The sequence below is a fragment of the Fulmarus glacialis genome, unplaced genomic scaffold, assembly GCF_000690835.1.
Source record: "Fulmarus glacialis isolate BGI_N327 unplaced genomic scaffold, ASM69083v1 scaffold7834, whole genome shotgun sequence".
NCBI classification, from domain to species: Eukaryota; Metazoa; Chordata; class Aves; order Procellariiformes; family Procellariidae; genus Fulmarus; species Fulmarus glacialis.
Genome location: NW_009209951.1, coordinates 175,503 through 195,204, shown reverse-complemented (window position 1 = coordinate 195,204; position 19,702 = coordinate 175,503). Strand labels below are relative to the sequence as shown.

General features: G+C 43.0%; 1 protein-coding gene across 1 annotated transcript in view; it reads left to right on the top strand.

Moving 5' to 3' along the window:
- TBXAS1 (thromboxane A synthase 1 (platelet)) overlaps window positions 1-19,702 on the top strand; it is a 230,740-nt gene that overhangs the window by 41,294 nt on the left and 169,744 nt on the right. The window contains exon 2 of the mRNA XM_009577010.1: window positions 12,466-12,559. Coding sequence (XP_009575305.1) covers window positions 12,466-12,559 — 94 coding nt within the window. The remainder of the gene's footprint in view (window positions 1-12,465; window positions 12,560-19,702) is intronic.

Below are 19,702 nucleotides of genomic sequence, written 5' to 3'. Positions count from 1 at the left end.
ATATGTGACTTCTCTGAAACTTTGACTGGCTGAGAGACCCTTTCCTTTTGACAAGCCTCTTTCTTCCTGCCAGGATTTCTGTACTTTGTATCATGCTTTGCTCTTACTCTTTTCTGCTCTCGATCCCAATTCTGTTGTCAGTCCTTTTATTTTTATCAACTTCTTAATCTCTTTTAAAGCATCTGTGTATCAGCATCTAGTTTCTTTGTTCTGCCTCTGGAAAATATCACTGATCTGCACCCAGGCACCTGTGGAGAGGGTGAAGAAAACTGGCTTCTCTGGGCTTCAGCTGTCCTCTTGCCTCTCTTTGAAGGTGAATCGTTCATGGTAATGACTCGCTATCGTTACCTCCCTGTGGAATTTTAGTTCATTGTGGTAGTTAAAAAGTAATCGAATGACAGCGAGCAGACTTCCCTCCGCTTTAGGCGACCCCGTGATGATGATTTATTTCAGCAGGAGCCATGAACCCCTGTCAAAGATCAGGGCTCCACTGCGCGCATGAAGGCTGTGCGATGTAATGGAAAGATGGTTGCTGTCTCAGTGAATTTGCAGTTGAGGCGTTGAAGCGTTTTGCTTTCATGTGCCAGGAGCGTTTGAGACTGTTTGACTGAAGGAGAGAGGGTGAGCTGGGACAGGGGTGCAATAGCAGGTCCTTTGAGAGACGCTGTGAAGGGGGTCTTTAACGGATTCGTACGGTACATTACTCGTGCAACAGTATGTCAGATGTTAAAAACCCAAGACTCAAAGGAACAGGCAACAGTAGTAGACTTTCCTTTGTTAGCAGAGAGCAATGATTACAAATGGCATGCAGGAGCCTGCCAGATAAACAGTTCGAGAAAGAACATGACCGATATGAGAGCGAAGACGCTTCACGAAAATTGGCTCGTCCTGTCATGTGCACAACAGCTTCATGGAGAGGAGGACTGCAGCTGCTTGGATTATGGAAGATCCAGAAAAGCAGGCTGCAGAGTAAGCTGTCATGTGCTATGACACCGAGTAATGCAAATCAACTCTGTTCCAGGAAAGCCATTTCCATGTCAGCCTCTACATGAAAATTATCTGACTTGAACAAGGGTTTCTTTATAAAGTTAAGAGAATTATTCTTAAGGATTGGAATTTGTCTGTGTCAAGGAGGAATGGCCAGAATGGACTTCAAAGTGCAGTCTGAAGATGAGATAATGTGCAACAAGCACTTTTTTTTTTATAACCAGCAACCCAGAGGGGAACACGTCAGCTTAAAAAGTATATTTCTGTCTGAACGGTCCAACCTGCTGTTTTACAAGTAATGCGCGGTGTTACTGCATTTTTCAGTGATTAAAGAAGGAAAATACCTTTCAGTCCATTCTGCTCTGGGTTTGACACTTCGTGCATACCCGGTGTTGCTATTCCTGCGTGTAGTTGGTTGCTCAGTCTCCTTACGGCTTGAATGGGTGATTCAGAGCTCCAGGAAACCCCAATTGCTTTTGTTTTGCTTTTAATCTGGATAGCACTTGGGAGCAACACTTGAGCCCACTTTTTTAAGGCAGTTTTTCGAGTTCAGAGGCTCTCCTTGAAGTTTGTTTCCTGTGATCCTTTCATCCAGTCTGTTTGAAATTCTGCTTTTCCTTTGGCTTTGTTTGGCATCTATGCAACTACCTTCCGTTTTGTAGTAGGTATCAGCCTTTGTTAGTGGCCCATGATAGCTTACTCGGGCTGGTGATGGCGATTGACTGCTCAAGCACACTGAAAGGTGATTGAAATAATTACACCGTTCTTTCTGTCTCGTGCCTATGGTTGCTAAAGTCTGATAGTGCTGGGGTAGGGAATAAAAGTTATGCATGTTCCTTGCTCTATCTACTTTGTCTCTTACAAGATGAATTCACGTTATGAAAAGGACTGAGTTACTCCTCTTTCCTGTGGGCTCAACTCTTGTCAGTTCGTAGGTACTCAAGAAGTCATGAATAAGGTGCAAAGGAAAAGAGGAGGCTGAGTTTACTTTCTGTATTTCCACAAGCCTTTGAAACCCACTTCTGTACTTCCACTCGCTGTTCATGTATGCAGGAGCCTTGAGGTTGGAAGGATTGTCTCTTCTTCCCTTCAGAAATTAATGTTGTTCCTTGGTGACCACAGTGCTTTGCTGCTTTTCATGAAGGGAGCTCCGGACACCCTTCACTTCAATTCTAGGGGTATTTAATCAATGCAGCAAAACAGAGCTCTGGACTTGCGCTATTTAGATGCATGTATGGTAGCTTCTCTTGCTTAATTCTAAGGCTTTGCAGCCAGCACCAGTGCTACTTCGTGAAGTAGCAGGTTGTCATTTGTTCCCTGAAGCATTCTCACTTCCAATGGGTCCTTCTATGCTGCTTCATGTGGCTGGTTCAGCCACCTGCCAGGACAGGGGATCACTGCTCCAGAGGTGTTTGTGCCTCCTTTGTACCTGAATGGTGTGGAAATGAAATGTGTGTCTGTGTGTGAAGTGTAATTTAATAATTTGTGGCGGTTTTTATTTGTGTTGGAAATGATGGAAAATGAGAGAAACAGAGGAATGAACATCTGAGCAAGAAAAGAAAAATGAAGAGGCATCCTTTCCCCTTGTGGCATCAGAGTACTCCCAGGTTTCAAGTCACAGGGAGCAGGCGGAGTCTCCAGTATTAATTTCAAGTTTATCATAGGCTGTCTGGTATGTACAGTATTATAGCATCTTTCCTGTAATTAAGGGTCAGGCAACATTGTCATTGTCACCCCCCTACTATAATGGATTAGAACTTGCATAAGATAACCAGCTATGAGCTGAGGTTTTATGTGCGCTCTCAGACTGAGAGCCAGCACTTCCTTTATTTTTAATCTGGCATACTTAATTATAGGCGGGTCTGAGAGCACCACAAATTAAGGCTGTGTGATGCTCCCATTATACAACTCTATTTTCAATTGCCTATTGATTTATCAAACTCTAAGCGACGGCGCTTGAAGTTTTCCAGGGCTGGTGTCTGCTGTGGGTGGAATTATTGAAAAATTTCAGTTAAAATAAGCTCCATATTTTCTGAGACAAAGGCTAAAGAAAAATGTTGGTTTGTTTTATTTTTGGGATCTTTCTGGTTGTTTTTTTTTTTTTTATTGCTCTTTAGAGATGGTGTTTGATTTTTATATTAGCTTTGACACAGGGATTCAATATTTGGTGAGAGGAGATGTTTTTTGTCAGTGGATATACTTTTTGCCTTTCTCAGGCAAATTTGGGCAAATTGTAAGTCTGAAAAATTGCAGTTAGCACACATTCATGGAATCTCTTATGTTGATATATAATTTTAAGCTAATATTTCTGATTCCGTCTTTGCTAAGCATATTCCCACCCTTTGTCTGCGCTGAAGGTTGACCAGACAGCAAGTCCCTGAGAGCAGTTCAGCTTGCTCCAATTACAGTGACTGAGAAAAGCATTTCTGTAATGGATCCCCCATGCGATAGCATCAATGAGGCTTGGGCACAAGAACTGCAAGCGGGGAGCCTGTCTCGCCTCTCCACCAGCCCTTTTCCCCTGGACTCACCCACCACCTGTTTGCAGCGCTGCCGGGGAGGTGGGAAGTGTTGTGTACTGTGGGTGTCGAAGTGATGAGAAAGGAGGGGACTTGTACAAGCGGTCCTGGGATAAATCGCTGCATGGAGGATGGTGAATGGCTGATAGGAAACAGCATGGGACTGTGTGGCAAAAGGAGGGGCGAGGGGAGCAGTGCAGGTTTGCTCAGAGATTGGGGCTGGGAGTGGCGGCAGGACCATGGATGAGGAAGAGCAGGGATGCAGCAGTGCTGCCAGAGGAGCAGATGAGGGCTCACTGGTGAGGTGTCAGCACCCAGCAAGTAGCCTAGGACTCACTGGTGAGGTGTCAGCACCCAGCAAGTAGCCTAGGACTCACTGGTGAGGTGTCAGCACCCAGCAAGTAGCCTAGCTTTTTGGTTAGGAACTCTTCAATTTTGCTGTTTTTTCTCTCTGAGGAAGTATTAGAGAGACCCTCTGGCAGGCTGTGCCTCTCAGCTCCCTTGCATGAAAGACAACCTGCTTCTTCTGTCAGCTCCACCATTAGCTCACTTGGCAAAGGTCTCTGTCATAGTTCTAGGGTCTTTTGATGACCCCTGGGGATGCAAAATGATGCAATGTGATGGATTTTTAATGAGCTTTTAAAAAACCTGAAAACTTGCGCAGAAAACTGCATTAAAGGCACATTATTGAGCTTGTAAAGTCAAGCACACACACACAAGTGAGGAAACGCCAGAACAGAGTTGGGCTGTGGACCATTAATTCAGGCTCTCTACACTATGAAATGATCTCTGGCGCTCTGATTCGATCTGTTTCTTGTCGGCAGGACCTCTGCCACATTCAGTGCACTGGATGGATGGTGGCCCCTCGATGTGAACTTTAAAAATAAATAAATAATTATTTCATGTGCCATGTAATCATGAGGTCTGTCAGCATTTATCCAGAACTGTCTAAAGGGAGGTGAATTGTCCCTGCAGTCTGTCAGAGCCGCTCATTTGAGTCTACAAGTGGGGAAGATGCCTGGAGGTTTGTTCCAGTAACTCTCTTTGTCTATGCTTTGGTGCCTGCCATCCTGCCATATGTATGCTGCCAGGCTGGTCTCAAAAAGGGAGGAAGGACTGTGTTCCCCACCTCGCCTTCAGTCAAGGAAGAAGTCTCAGGCCCAAAAGCACTGGGAGGCATTGAACCTCCTGAAGCAACTTTGTCTTTCCCAGGGCTTTCCCTGGCAGGGTGCGACTCCATGCAGCCCTTGTGCCAGCTGGTTCTTAATAGCACTGAGTGGCTCCATACGTACTGTTGCTGTCGAGGAATGCGGTACAAGACCTGAACTCTCAGACCAGTTCCCTGACAGTAACAGACATCAAGCAAGTTGTCCGATAGACCAGAACTGCATGGATTAAAAAATGAAAGGCAGCTGAGGTATGTATGCGCTAGTGGGAATACAACTTGGCTTTGCCTGCACAGCACATCACTACTTGCTGTGTATGCTAGATAACATTTCAGGAATGCAGTCACCATAGCATTGCAACCCCTTTTTGACTCTATGAAATAATGGGCCAGTGGCCTGGTGAAGCCTACCTCCTTTATGGCAATGAAAAACCAGAATGATCAGGCTCCCAAGCAGACTTTCCTCCCTTGATTTAAACGTGAAACTGCATCCCTCATCCATACCATTATTCCTGGTGTGTAGGAATGGTTGAGATGCATACAGAAACAGGTGCCATGTCTTCTGCAAATGGAGTTGCATCACTAAGATATGAACTTGCATAACAATTAGAAAGACTAATTAAGCTGAAACTTCATGTCTTTTTAATTATGCAATTAGATGTCCAGTTACAAAATTAAGATATGTAATTACGTGGGGAGAAAGAAAAAACTTTACAAAATTTTACTATGGTTTCTGAAAACTGTGTTTCTAGCAATGCACCAGTTTGTGCAAACTTCAGTCTTCCTGGCTGAAGTAAGAACATTTATGGCCTTGAGGTGGTACCATTTTCTTCTGTGTGCCTCACAACATCTGTGTGAATAAAAAGGAGGAAGAGGAAGTTGGTCCTTAAGAAAGGTATGGTCCTAGGGAGGGAAAGGAAGGCTTGGCCTGTGGTTAAGGCAGCGGGGCTGTGACATGAGAGCTGAGCTTAGCTATCAGCTCTGACCCAGGCTTCCTGCGGACATCGTGTATGGCCTCACACGCGCACCAGACCTCAGATATGCTGTGGACACTCGTCCTGGTGAGGAGACCACCCTTTACATCCACATGGGGTGGAGGTCACACCTCTTTTCCCAAGGATATATGTTGCTATCAGGACACAGAGACGCAGGAGACGGTGCTGACCTCCATCACTTTGTTTAAAGGTATTGAGCCAACGATGAAGGGCTGAAGCTGTGGATTTATGACTCTTGTTCTTTTGCTCTTTATTTGGAAAAGTCACTGCCCAGTGTGAAGGGGCTGCACTCTGAGAGAGGTGATGAAATATTGTCATTGGCCTGCTGTATGGACCATCTGTCTCTCCCAGGGCTACTCTGGAGCATGGTGAAGCGTGTTGCTTTTCTGTACGGGCTTTTTCATTTAATTGGCCTTGATTCAACTGCTAATTTTTTTTTCTTTTTTTTAAATCAAAGCAACCCCCAAAACTTTAAACACGCTGTGACAACCTGCAGCCTTATTACAACCAGTCCCTTGAGCCTTCGCTTCTCTTAAGATAAGAGACACTAAAAAAATTGTTCAGCAGACCAGACCAGTATGGATTAAAAAATGATTGTTAACAGATAGATGAGGTATAAATTTAATATTCGGCTTATAATTTGGCCTTTCCTGCACATTATTCCTCGTGCATTAGCAAATGTTTCAATGAAATAATAATCCTATGGTCATTTAGGTTTTGCAGCTGGAAAACATCTGCCCCTGTGGAGGCAGATGGTGCAAGTGTGTGTAATGTCTGTCTTTTTCTTGTGCAATTATGTCAAAATTAAAACACTGGGAGTGCATGCAAGTCATTAAGGAGAGCAAGTGTTACATGGAAGTTCTCATTATCTCTGAAACTGGTATTACAGCCCTACAAATTCATAGTTAAAAAGTATAGATTTGTTGAGCTTGAAAATGAAATTGCAGTACTCAAATAGCCTTATCCCAAACTGGCTAAAGTCTCTTTTGAAGATTGCCTCTAGAATGTACTGAAATTATACTTGTGGATATTCTGTATCTTTTTTTGGAGGAATAGTAATCATTCCTTACTCTGAACCTAGTATTCTACGCAACCAAGTGTATTTCCTTTCAGCAAACCCCTCCGTTTTTTAGGGTACTGCTAGGTAATAGTAAAGGGTGATTTGGTAACCTTTGTGGACCAAGGTTAGAACAGGTTATAAGAGGGATTTACTTTCCCTATTTTTCTCTCTTCTGCTTTGTGAGAGGGTGCTTCAGGACCTACCTGTCTTTTGGAGATGGACAGCTGATTTAACTTTGTGTTTTGTTTTGTATTTCTTTCGGTGAGAACACTTTCTGGAGGTAATAACCAGAGGTGGTTGTATCCATCTGGGGAGGTATCCACTTTGGCTGCAGTACTTACCCACTTGCAAGACCTGGGTTGTGTGTGTTCGTTTCTCTATCAGAATGGGACCAGATAATGATTTTCTATCATAAATATCCTGAGCGTCAGACTAGAGGAAAGACTTGTATGATGGCAGCTCTCCAGTGACCCTGCTGCAGTATTCGTAATGCAAAATTTCCCAGAGAGGGCTAAGAGCAGAAAGTCTAACTCTGTAGCCAGCCCGGGAATGATATCAATGTTTTGGTGAGGCTGTGCTGTCTAGGCAGTGCTCCCAGGAATGCTTGTATATTTTCATATGAGCCGTCGCTGTAATGTTGGGGAGGCTACCATTATTTTGTATATTATCACTACTTTGTGAGCAAAACACATCCTAGTGTTAACTGGGATCTGGTATGGGTATATGTAAATAGAAGCAAATAGGTGAAAATGCATGAGGATTATCTCTTGTTTGGCAGGAATTATTTCCATTACTTCAGCAAAATACTTTGTTTTCCCATTCAGTCGTCCAAAATAACGCACCTCCCAGCTCCCAACAATGAGATTAAATAACATCACTTTTTTATCCGAGTGTCCTAGTTTATAGCTTTCAGATATTATTAGGTTGTGCATTACTTAGATGTAGAAGGAATGACGCACTTTCTCTATTGAGAGAAATTTGGGGTAATTTCAATGGTATGTTGAACTGTGTGATGCAGAATTGGCAACTCTGTAATGTTATCTGCTGCACAAATTGATTGCACTTAATGGTAGACTGTATAATACTTTTTCTTGCAGTACTGATCAGTACTGACCTGGCTGGGCAGATGGCTAGTTCTGTTGATTATATATCCATCACAACTTATGTTAATTATCTGTTGATTTTAACTCTTTCTTCTTATTTTTTGCATGGTGTTTGGGGGAGAGAAGTTTGTATTTCAGAGAGCTTAAATCTGCCATGCTGGCCTACAGGAATGTATTTGGCACGTTAACTTTCTTTTAACAGTCGTGTTTAATATATACAGAGAGCATCTAGCTTTGAGAAGCCATTTGAACGTCTTCAAAGAGTTATTGAATTGTTTATTGATCTACTTCATTACTGCTGTTCCTCTGGTTCCTTTTGATGTCTTGTCACTTTGTTCAAAATACAATGCCAGAGTTTTAAATTAATAGTTGTGCAGGAAGCCCTACATGTGTAAATATTAGGGTATGTTTCTCCTTTGAGTGAGAATGTGCTAGATTGTCCAGTAAATATTGCTGCCATCAGAGTCTTACCCTTTTTCCTGGCCCTCCCTTTGCACAAATACTCCTTCCTCTCTTCCTCTTAGGAAAACTGAAGTGTCTGAAGTTTTATCTTTTAGGTTTTATAACAGTCTAATCTCTTATTCTGCCATTGGAAGCTTACAGACTGGTTCCCTGCTTAGGAAAATAAATTTGATTAATTTTTCCTCCTTCCCTTTAATCTTTTCCACGTGTCTCTCTTACATTTGTTAAATTCACAAATTAAAAGTGCCTGCTGATTTTTTTCCTTTCATTAATTTATTTAATCACTTTTTGAAGCTTTTTAAGCTTCTGGAATAAACATCCCATGGCAAGGAGTTCCATAGTTAGTATATTGATTACTTGGAAAAGTGCTGCATTTTTAATCCTGCCACCTGAATATTCATTTGTGGATTTAAATTTTATTTTTTTTAAATAGTGGGTAATAATTCTTTCTTTATTTTCTAAGCCATGCAGGATCTTAAACGTATTTGTCATATCGTGCATCAGTTGCTTCTATTTTCCAGGATTAAGATTATAACCTGTTTGCTTATTCCTTGTACAAAAGTTGTTGCATATCTTTGGTCACCTTGGCCACCTCTCAGTATCTCCTCTATTTCTAGATTTTGCATTTAACTTAGCCCTTCTAGTCCATTAGCTGGTCTTCTACCCTCCGTGTGCACCCACAGCAACAGAAGGAGCTTGCCTGATACCAGATTAATTTTTGTGATGAAGTAACACAGAAGTGTGTAAGTGGCAGAGTGAGAAATAAGACTTCCCGCTGGTGATAAGGCAGGCTCAGAACTGTTTCATTTAGATGCTTCTCCAGACGAACGTCTTGTGACTGCCTACAAGGCAACCCTGCCTGTTTGCACTCTTCCAGCTTCTAGCCCACCTCCCCTTCCCAGCAACAAAACCCGGCCACTGTTTTCCCAGTGCGCTTCCCAGCACACAGCTCCGTGAGTTACTGGCCAAGTGTGTGTCATGGGTGTGCTGAGTAGCCGAATCACATAAATTAGCCTGTTCGAGTTATCAGTTGCTTCTGGCTGAAAAGGCAAAGGTTTGTGCCACGAAGCTGTCAGATTCACATATTGCTGATGTTCGTTGTGTGTTATACAGGACAATTTCTATTTTCTTCTTTTTTAAAAGAAGCCCCCAAGTCGCTCCTTCCTCTCTCTCCCCCACCCAAAATGGTGGGAATGAGCTGAAATATTGCAGAGGTGGGGAAAAAGGCTCTTAAAATGATATTTAAGGTTGCAGAACATAAGCTGTTACATTAGAAATGGCCAAAGTCAAGATTACCCGTGCAATGGTAGATCGTCCTTCTTCCGTGCATGCAGCACCATCAGTCTTTAAGCGCTTGCATACTGTTTTCTTTTCTACAAAACTGCAGATATTTCAACAATACCAGAAATATTGTGAAATCATAGGGTAGAGCCAGATGTGTATTGACGAGATTTCTTTCTTCCTGCTGGCCTTACCCTTTCGTTGTTATATTTCAGTGTGTAGCTTGACTACAGCACTTCTGTTTCCCATCTCACTGTAAACCGTGTTTCCTTACCTTTTGAAAACCTACTTCAAATGTAACTGAATAAAAAGCATCAGAGAAAACCACGTTGGGAGGGGAAAAAGGAAAGCCAATCCTCAGCTGTATGGAGCTGCCAGTAATGTTCAGAAGCTGACAAAGATGAACTGCTCATCTAAGCATTAATAGTCTTCAGAGTCTGGGTGTTTCTTGCCTTGTGAAACTGAGTGCACTGTTCTCGTTAGTTCTGCTCCTTTTTAAATATTTGGTGATCACATCGTTTACTTTGTGTAGTGTAAGGCTCTGTTGCAGTCACTTTTCACTTTGCAGTACGTGGAGACCGGGAGTCTACAGAGTGTCCGGTCTATAGTGAAATTAGCAGTTAACTGCAGCCCAGCCTGGTGTTTTGTGAGCTGCCATGTATTTTACAGTGAAAACATCCAGGATAAAACGCCGCAAAATTGACGGGTTTCCATTGAGAGAGATTTACATCTTTTCCACTGTTTACGTACTGAAGATGGGGACTTTGCTATGACACAAAGACACTTTAGGAAGATTTCAAACTACAGCGAAAATTCCTCTCTTTGGGGAAGAAAATGTATCGTGTAGGCTGTTTGTTGTTTTGAAGTTTAAACGCTTTTTTCCCCAAGAGTATTAGTTGTTTCAATAAGGAAAAGCTCTTATATTTTTTTAAAGCGGTTAAGTAACCAAAAAGTCAATAATATGTATAAAATGTGTAATAAATGTCGACTTCTGTGCCTTTATTCCACGATACCCTGTCATACTGAAATAGTGCCCTTGCACAGACTGAAGACACATCATTTTTATTGAGACAGTTTGTGTTTGTGAAGGTTTGTACTGCCGCATAAAAACAACATTGTCGCTATTTAAAAATGATCAAATCTGTATCTTCTGATTATGATTTTTGTAAAATATCTTCACAAAAGAAAACCCCTTAAGAGAATAGGTACTCTACTGCAAGGAAATCTTCTCAGGAAATGGAAGTACAAAAAGCTACTAACTCGATACTTAAGTCCCATTCTGCTTTGCTGGTCATGTGAGATTTAATTATCTTAATTTTATATATTTCATTTCACAACGTCATTCTTTCCTTTCCCCCCTGCTGGAGGAAAGGACCATTTTCTGGTCCTTTCTCTCTCTTCTTTTCTCTTCCCCCTCCTCCCTGACCCCCAAGAATTGTGTGCTGTTTGCCCGTTAAGTTAAACCAGAATATTCCTGCTTGCATCATGTAAGGCATTTCAAATGAGGCATGTGTCGATTATTGGACCTGAAGGAGGAGAGGCCCAAGTCATAGCAATGGGTTAGCATAGTTTTCAGAGTCAACAAGGCTGTACACTGGGGTTAAGAGGGAGTCAGCCCGTCGGGATCTGAGGGCACTGCTTCTGCTGTCTCTCTATTATCTCATTCAGATGACTTGCAGACTCGATAGATTAAAGCAGTTGATATCGTGACCCCTACACTATATGCAGTTCACAGTTTTTATTTTGGGCTGGATTTAATTTGCTCCCCAGGACTAAACAGTCACACTTGGGGTTCAAAGCTAAAGGACCGCTCATTAGTTCAGACCTGCCCTGGTAAGAGATGAAGGATTGGAGCAGAGCTTCAAGTTCAGTTTCCTCTCAAAAAAAGTGTGGTTGCATGTGCCAAAACTGCCCCAGACACAGAACCATCGTGCAGGGGGAGAGCTTTAAAACTATACTATTGCTCTGAGCTACAGTGTTAATATAGACACAGCCTTTATTAATCTTAAAGATCTTTTGCCCTGGTCCTCCTGGTGATAGTGTTCAGCATGGTGATATGCAGCATTATTGTGTCTTTGGCTAATCAAAGCTGCTGCTGTTAGCTCCTGCTCTTTCAGGTTTCACTGATTGAAGTCCACTGACTTAAATACATTGTTTGCATTAAGAAAGCGGGAGGGCAGGGGAAAAAAAAAAGACTTTGGGGTTGGGTTTTTCTTTTTTCTTTTTTTCCAGTATTGTCCCTGTCAACATGTCACAGTTTCATCTGAAACAAGGGATGCATGAAGCTTTTCAGTCTGGGTGTTGTTTGCCTGTATTTTTTTATCTTTGTTTAATTTGCTGACTGGCAGCTGGAAAATCACTTAATCAGCATATCTGGCCCAAATACTAGGCTTGACTTGAACATACTGACAGTGTCTTGGCTCATGCACAACTGAGACTAGTTTGAATTCTTGTTCTGTGATCTGTATAGGTAGCAGTGATGGAAGAAGAAAATAATAGTCTGAAGATCTGTCTTGTTCCCTTCCCAGCTGTGCCACAGTAGTCAAGACCCAAATGCCTATTTTGATCTCGTTTGTAACCTCATGTAGCTTCTGACGTACAAGACCCTCTGTGGGAAGAGGAGCAGCTCTCTATTTCCACTGCTCAATTTGCAGGCCTGTGTTTAAGTCTCTTCATTCTTTTGCCCTCTCTGAAGCATGAGTGTATTGCATTTATTTCTGTGACCTAAGGAGCTGCTGAGCAATGGGAAAAACAGAACACTGGCAATTCTGTTTGGCCAACGCAGGAAGCATCTTCTCCCTCTCTGAATCCAGGGAAGTCATCTGAACCAATTACTATGGTAAGTCCTATCATGGCAAGATCCAAAATTAACTTACTACCTTATTTTTTCCAGGTACTCCACCTCTGCATTCTCCAAACTAAGCAAAGTAGGGATCCGACATCCTCCACCTCTTCCTTTCATTGGAAACCTGCTCTTTTTCCGTGAGGTAAGATATGGTTTTCTTCGTGTCCATCCAAAGTGATGGGAAGAGTGGATAGGAGGTAGGAGGAATTGAAGGGAATCCTACACTTCAACAGTACCATCTCTTCAAGCATCTCCTTCTGGAAAGAACAAGCAAACCTCAGTTTTTTTGAGTGAATTGGTAGAAGCAGTTGTGTGCAAGCAGCTCTAATTTCAGGGTAAAATAAACTTGAGGGAAAGAATATGTGTAAGCTCCTGCAGTTAATTACTTGAGCTTTTCCAAGAAAGTTCATGCCCTCAGTGAAACAAACTTAGTTATGAGAATAGAGCAGATTACGTTAACTAGCCCCAACTGGTTTGTTCTGAGTGGTTTTGGCTCCTACGACCTTTCTGTTTGTTTGTGCTTTTGCTGATTGTACACATTTATTTTAAAGCTTGTAACGTTGCTTGCTCCTAAGCAGTAACTGGAATTAGGTATCACTGAACGCTGTTGCTCTGTGCCCCAAATATTGGGACTGGGAGGAGGGAAGAAGGGGAAGTATTGGGATTCTGCCTCCAGATTTCATTCCCTTATTTTTCTCACCCATCCCCTTTAATTAGTCTGCTAATGCTGCGTTTTTGTTCCTTGCTCTATTTCAGTAATGCTTCTGAGGGTCCAAGATCTCTTAATAATGAGGCGCTGCCATTTCTCTCATTGGATCTTACAATAAAATCTGTCTTGTGCATCTCTCTTGCGTTCCAACAACTTTTCAGGAAATCTGGGCTAACTCCAGCTGCTGCCCAATTTCCTTTTTTAAGTGCATGGTCATCAATATCCATGCTGAGATTTGAATTATTAATGAGAATATAGTGCCTCTTACCTTGGTCTTCACTGTGATTGTTCTGTCAATATCTGACTCATTATTAGGTAAAACCCATTTAAATACCTGTTTTACATGTACATCTGTTTTCATTTAGAAAATAGCATAAAAGGGAGGCTTGATCCGCTCTTGATTAATTTGAACTGGAATTGACAGGGTGACTTCAACATACAGGGGATGCTGGTGGTGTGGAATACAGACCAGTTCACTCTTCTGGTTTCAGTTCAGCTGGATGGCATGAAGCTACTCGTTCTGTAGCTCTTTGGTGACAAAATCCAGTTATCATTAGTCACCTGCTAACACTTGCTGTAGGAAAAGGTGCCTAGAGACTAAGTTATTTTGATATGCTGTAGGTAGGCTTGCCCTGTACCAGCGTACAAGTGGAAAGATTTGGTGAACCATTATCTATGATCTGTTAGGCAAATTTCATTACCAGAGTTGCATTCACTAAATTCACTTAAAGCAGGCTAATGAAGAAAAGACAAACTTGATTTAACTAACTTTTGGGGGGGGGGTGGTGGAAATCAAAGGTAGCTGTGAAATTGTATCCTGGAGTACCAAGCAATAAGAATTCCAGACAGGGTTTTTAAACAGAGTGATGCAAAACCACAAGCCCCACCAGGCTGTATGTCCAGCGTTACAATATTTCACCACCTGTCTTCTCTATAGTCCTGTCGCTGCCAGTAGGAACAGGCAGGGATAAATCCAGGCTCTTTGTAATTTTTCTTTCTTCCCTCATATATTTTGCCGTGTTTTCTGGATCTGCTCCTGTGGCTGCTTTCTTAGAAATAGTGCCCATAGCAACGCGCTGGTAATAGGAGGACTGCTTTTATACTGCAGGCTGTTCTCTACGAGAGCGTTTTCAGGGGCAGAAGTGCTCCCACTGCAGTCAGTAGAGGACAACTTCCCCAGCAGGGGACAGCCAGAGGTTGCCCATCACCTTCCTGGGGACGGGGATGGTTTTAGGGGCTTACCTGCAAGGGGCACAGCTGTGCACAAGCAGCAGTTTGCTGGGGGCTGTGGTTACTTTTTTTTTTTTTTTTTTAATAGGAAGTAGCAAAACGTTGATTTGTTCTGTTGCTACACCTATAATGTTAAGAAGTTCTTGCACTTGCGTGTGTATGCAATCATGTCTTTTCACTGAACTGGCTTTTTAGAGAGTCTCATTTCTAAATAGACTAGCTCATTCTTGGTATTGCCAATGTTGTGCAGGGAAAATGCAGAAGCCGCACTCCCAATAAATCATCCGACTGGCACTTTTCAACCCATGAACATTTATTTCAGAGGAATTCATGAATGGTAACTAAGAGGAATGAATTGATACGTGCCATATGGGAATCTGCATATGTGTAATTCATACGTTTCCAGTGTTGAATTTGGTCTGCAAATCAACACAGGTTGAAAAGCCCTGCACAACAGTGAGATCTAGAAGAGAAAGGGAAATCAAAACACTTCAACGTATACAGCCTTCCAGTCCAAAAAGGGTCCTCATCTCATGGTTTCAGGCTTTCCTCCTAGAATACAATTGCTAGAAACTTTAGGAAAAAATAAAGGAGGAGAAGGAGTCATAATCAAGTAAATCTAGGACCTGGGCATTTAAGAAAAAACATTAAGTATCAAAAGCTCTCAACAAAATTGTGGAGTAAGCAGTATTTTTCAATTTGTAATGGCATGAATTCAAGGATTTGGTTGTCTTCTCCCTTACTTGGGTGTAAATCAATTCTACTGAAGTGAAAGGATGTTCCTGTTTTGCTCTACTGTATATGTGAACAGAGCATCAGGCTTCATCATCCCTTTTTTGCTATTATTTTTCTTCTGTAAGTGTGCCTGAAATGAACAATGCAAGCAGGATTTGACCAATAGTGCTGGATTGTGGGGTTTTTAATAAACTTTCAGATGTATTTTAAACAAGAAAATGTTTACTCCATGAGATTTTTTTGAAAGAGTTATTTCAGGGATTTCTTGAACAGTGTATTTTCTTTGAGTAAAATAAGAGTTGCTGTTAATACAGTGTCTCTGAGAGAGGAAGTGCTGAAAGTTAAGGGGCTAAGGGAAATGCAACAGGAAAGACCTATCTCCATCACAGAGCAGCAGACTTTAAGAGCTGACTTGGGGAAAACAAAGTTATTTTACTGTAAGTCCCCCCTTCTCTCTCAAGTACAATAAAGGCAGATAATCGCACCCTGAAACTAAAACATATCCAAGTTAATCAGCTTATCTCAAAAATGAGAAGATAGGAAATTATTGCAGTTCTGCAGCTGGGAAATTATCCGAGTCCAAGATATTAGATTAAAAATTCTTCCATTGCATGAGAACAATTTGTGGTGGGTAAGTCTGATGTAACAGTAAATATGATTAGGCTGTTTAAAAAAAGCAGCATGTTCAATTTTCCCAATAACCGAGCAGACTTGCAGCAGACAGACCGCTGTTTTGCTAGAAACTCCTGACTGTTCCTCCACCTCTCCACATACTGCATTTTTCCTACCAGTCTGTGGAAAAACGTGAGGTTTGTTTGCGATGGCCGCGTAATGGGAGACACAAGGGTATACACAGCATGGACTTTCACACATGGATCTGCATGGGCTTCGGAGCAGCAGGTTGCAGAAAAACGAAACAAAACTCTCCTGTTAATTCCCAGGCTAATGACTTTATTACGTGACAAATGCTCTGAAAACTGAGAAAGCACACGTGCCGCATTACCCTTCCTCCCGAAGAACCGCAGCAAACACTTGACCTGTTGCTATGGCTGTGCTGTGCTTTTCTCCCCCTTTCCCATCCCTTTTCTAAAAAAGGCAGCTGCGCTGTTTTTAAATGTCGTTGGCTCTGGCATTTGCACGGCTCTGGTCGCCTGGTACTGTACCTGTGTGCACCGCTCCCTACTCAGCCTTCCGGAGAGCCGCGCTGTGCTGCTGCAGCAGCCTTGGGGCTGGCTTCTCTGGTGTTTTGGGGTGGTGGTAGGTGTGTGGTTGGCTGCCTTGTTTTGGTACGTGGTAGGCGGGATGTGCAGTCGCGCCCTGTGTGCGGCTGGGTGATGTGCTTTGCGCCCTTCTAATGGCGTGATCGTGTGCTGCTTTCCTCCTGGTACTCCTAGCAAGCTCCAGGGATGCTTTTGACTGGCTGTGTGCTTGTATCCCTGCCTTGCATTTTAATGAAAGACATCACTCTCTTTAGCCCCTCTCTGCTTGGACAGGATACTCTTTGTTTACTCTGTTTATTTCTGTCTGGCCTACTTCTAGATCCTGGGCTACCCCGGAGCGGCCCATTTCTGCTGAATGGAAGTGGGGGCTGTGTGGGTGCTTTGTCTTGCTTTCAGTTTGGGATCTGGCTGGGCTGTGTTGTTTTATGGCTGATGGGTGGGAGTGGAGAAGGGGGGAGTGCAGGGAGGAAGCAGAGAGCAAACATGATCTTTTTCCACTATGCATCTGCCAAAAGCATCCTTTGAGTTGGATGTAAAGAAAAATAAAAGGCAGAGTTCTTACAGGAATGAAATTAACCCCATGTCTAATTTTCAGCCTAGAAAGCAGTGCGTCAGTGCTTAGAGAGAGAGGCTGCAGTGTTTACTGTTCTGGAATTTAATGACACAGCATGTAAACCCAAACAAGGTTGGAGAGAGGCAAATGGTGAGGGGAGCAAAACGGGGGGGGGAAGGGACAGGAAGGAAAGGAGCTCTCAGATAGGCTGTGGACCTGGATTTAATTACAAGAATAATATGGCTTACACTGACAGTGAAAGCCTGCATATGGTTTTGTGTTGCTTCACGCAGACAAACAGGAGAGGAACGGGATAGGAAGTGTTTTTTGCCACTTGATGGTTATCTGCGTGGAACCAGAAAGGGCGGCTGTGGCATGGCCAACCAACCTGGCTTTATCTCCCCCAGTCGGCTGTGTGCATCCACCATGGACTACTGACTGCCCGAACAGACCTCACAGGGTGCCTCAGGTCTTCTCTTACGTCCTGGGAAACCCCCCTTGATTGGGAGGCCTGTGATGCATGCATTTCATGTGACATGAACACATGTGGTGCAGATCTAAACCTAGCCATGTCACAGTCTGCAACATGACAGAAAACCTGGGGTTAGGCGTGTTTTTATGTGTCTATTCATACGTCTATAAAGCCAGTTTCTCTCCCCTTCAAATACGTGTATTTTCCTAGTTTCAGCTGATACTCTGTGCTACCTCCTTTGATCAGACGTTAGGGTTGTCAGATACCCTGACAAAGTCAGTGCAGTATCTGTTTGTGGGAACCTGATGCAGGAAATCAAGACATCGCAATTAGCTGACTCTCACTTGACTAAATGCTATTTTCACCCTTCAGCGAGAGCTGGACTGCTGGTTTCTCAGAAGAGCGTGGGGTGGAGCTGTGCTGTGGCTCACCCCAGCTTCTCCCTGAGCTTGTGTGGTCTCAGCAGGGTGACCCTGCCTCTGGGGGAGCGGAGTGTACTCCTCAGAGACCCTTCTGTAGAGGCACAATGTCCTCGGCTTTTTTGCGCTCGATGTTTCTGATAGCTGTGTTCATGAGGAATCCCTGGATGTGATGTCAACTTTACATAACTTTTATGGAAGCTGGCGACAGTATTAGGATGCACAAAGCAACTGGCAGGTCTTACGTGACAGAAAAAGGGGGGTGAATCATTGCTGCTTTGCTGGTGAATAATGGTGACCCAAGCTATGCAGGTGGTTGTGGTCATGACAGATGCTTTTGCTCTTTTGGACTATACTGTTTTTCCTTTGAGGGAAGAAACAGGTCCCTTTTGTATTCCAAGGAGTGGTGTGTTGACTGTGGCTTCTGCCTAGAGCAGCTCCCACATCTATTTTCTGTTCAGGGCTGGTTGGGTGTTTCCTGTAGACCTCAGCAGTTGCCCCTAGAAGGAGACGCAGACTTTGTTGACAAGCAACATCATGGTTTCGGTATTCTTTAAGCCATGTTTTGGTGTTCCTTTTGGCATACTTTATGCTTGCTTTATTAAACGCTGCGTGAGGTGTAGAGGGAATGGCTGATGCAACTGGTAGCTGTATGTGAAGGGCTTTACCTGTTAAGTGGAAAGGGGATGATGTTCTCCATGGCAGCACAGCAAGTGAGAAGAGAGACTCTCCAGTCATGCTTCCAGCTTTCCCCAGGCTCCCAATGTGATGATGGGCAAGTCTGAGTGGGGTAAATGTTTCTTATTTTCTGGGTAAGCAAATCTCCTTCTTTTGCTTCACCTTGTGCCTCTTTTTACCCACCTGCAAAATGGCATAGATGGTGTTCTAGAATAGATAGGTCTTGCTTTTTCATCAGGTTATGGTGAAACACTTTGAGCAACTTCTCTGGGGACTTTCTCTGGTAGATTTGGGGAGGCTGATATCACTGCTGTCTTTAATAGTTTGGGCAGTTTGAAGGCTGGAGGGAAATGAAATGATTTGGCAATAGTCACAGAGCAAGTGGGGCTGTGAATCTATATCAGGCCTGAGCTCTGGACTATAAATGAAGGTGTCTGAGTAAAGTGGGTCCCCAAGATAACAGCACTGAAGGACACCTCTCTGCTGTTCCATTCCATCCTTGACCAAAACCGTTGCTTTTTGATGGGTTTTTGGGGTCAACTGAGACATGGCTACCCAATATCCATCAGAGCAGAAGTCTACATGATAAATGACACCTGGCTTCCGAAGCGTGGTGTAGGGGAAGTTTGCGATGTGTCGTGCCTTTTGGAGACTATATTTGCATGTTCATCACATAACCCTCTGGAATTTGCTATGTAGCCCGCTCTTTAAGCAGCGTGTACTGCTAAAGTAAAGCCAGCTCTGGCATGACAGGTAGCAACAGTGAACACAAACCAGCCATGCTACACAGTAGCTGAGTTAAGAGAATGAAGATAATGTATAGTTGCAATGGTAGTAACATACAGATAGACCCAGTGTAATCACTTAAACTGGAATTTACCTTGGACTCCAGGATCCCTGTGAATCGTTGAATAATACACAAGGAGTAGGATTCCCACAAGAAGTAGGGACCTTCACCTTGAAGAGCAGCACAATAGTGATATGACTGAATAGGAGGACTCATGTAGCTGTTGTTGTAAACTTAAAGGGCTTCTACACATGGACTTAAAAAAGCAAGAATATTTCTTAGGTGTGATTGTCTTCTGTTCAATTTTGGCTGTAGTCATATCAGTGTGGCACTGGCCTGGAGAGAATGGGGCTGAACTAAATAAAATCTTTTAGTCCTTGAAATGAAAAAAGAAAGCAATAGACTCAGAGGTACAATGAATAAGAGCAATCTCTGTTGTTTTAAATGATGTTGTAACTTGCTCACATTACATGTAAATCTGG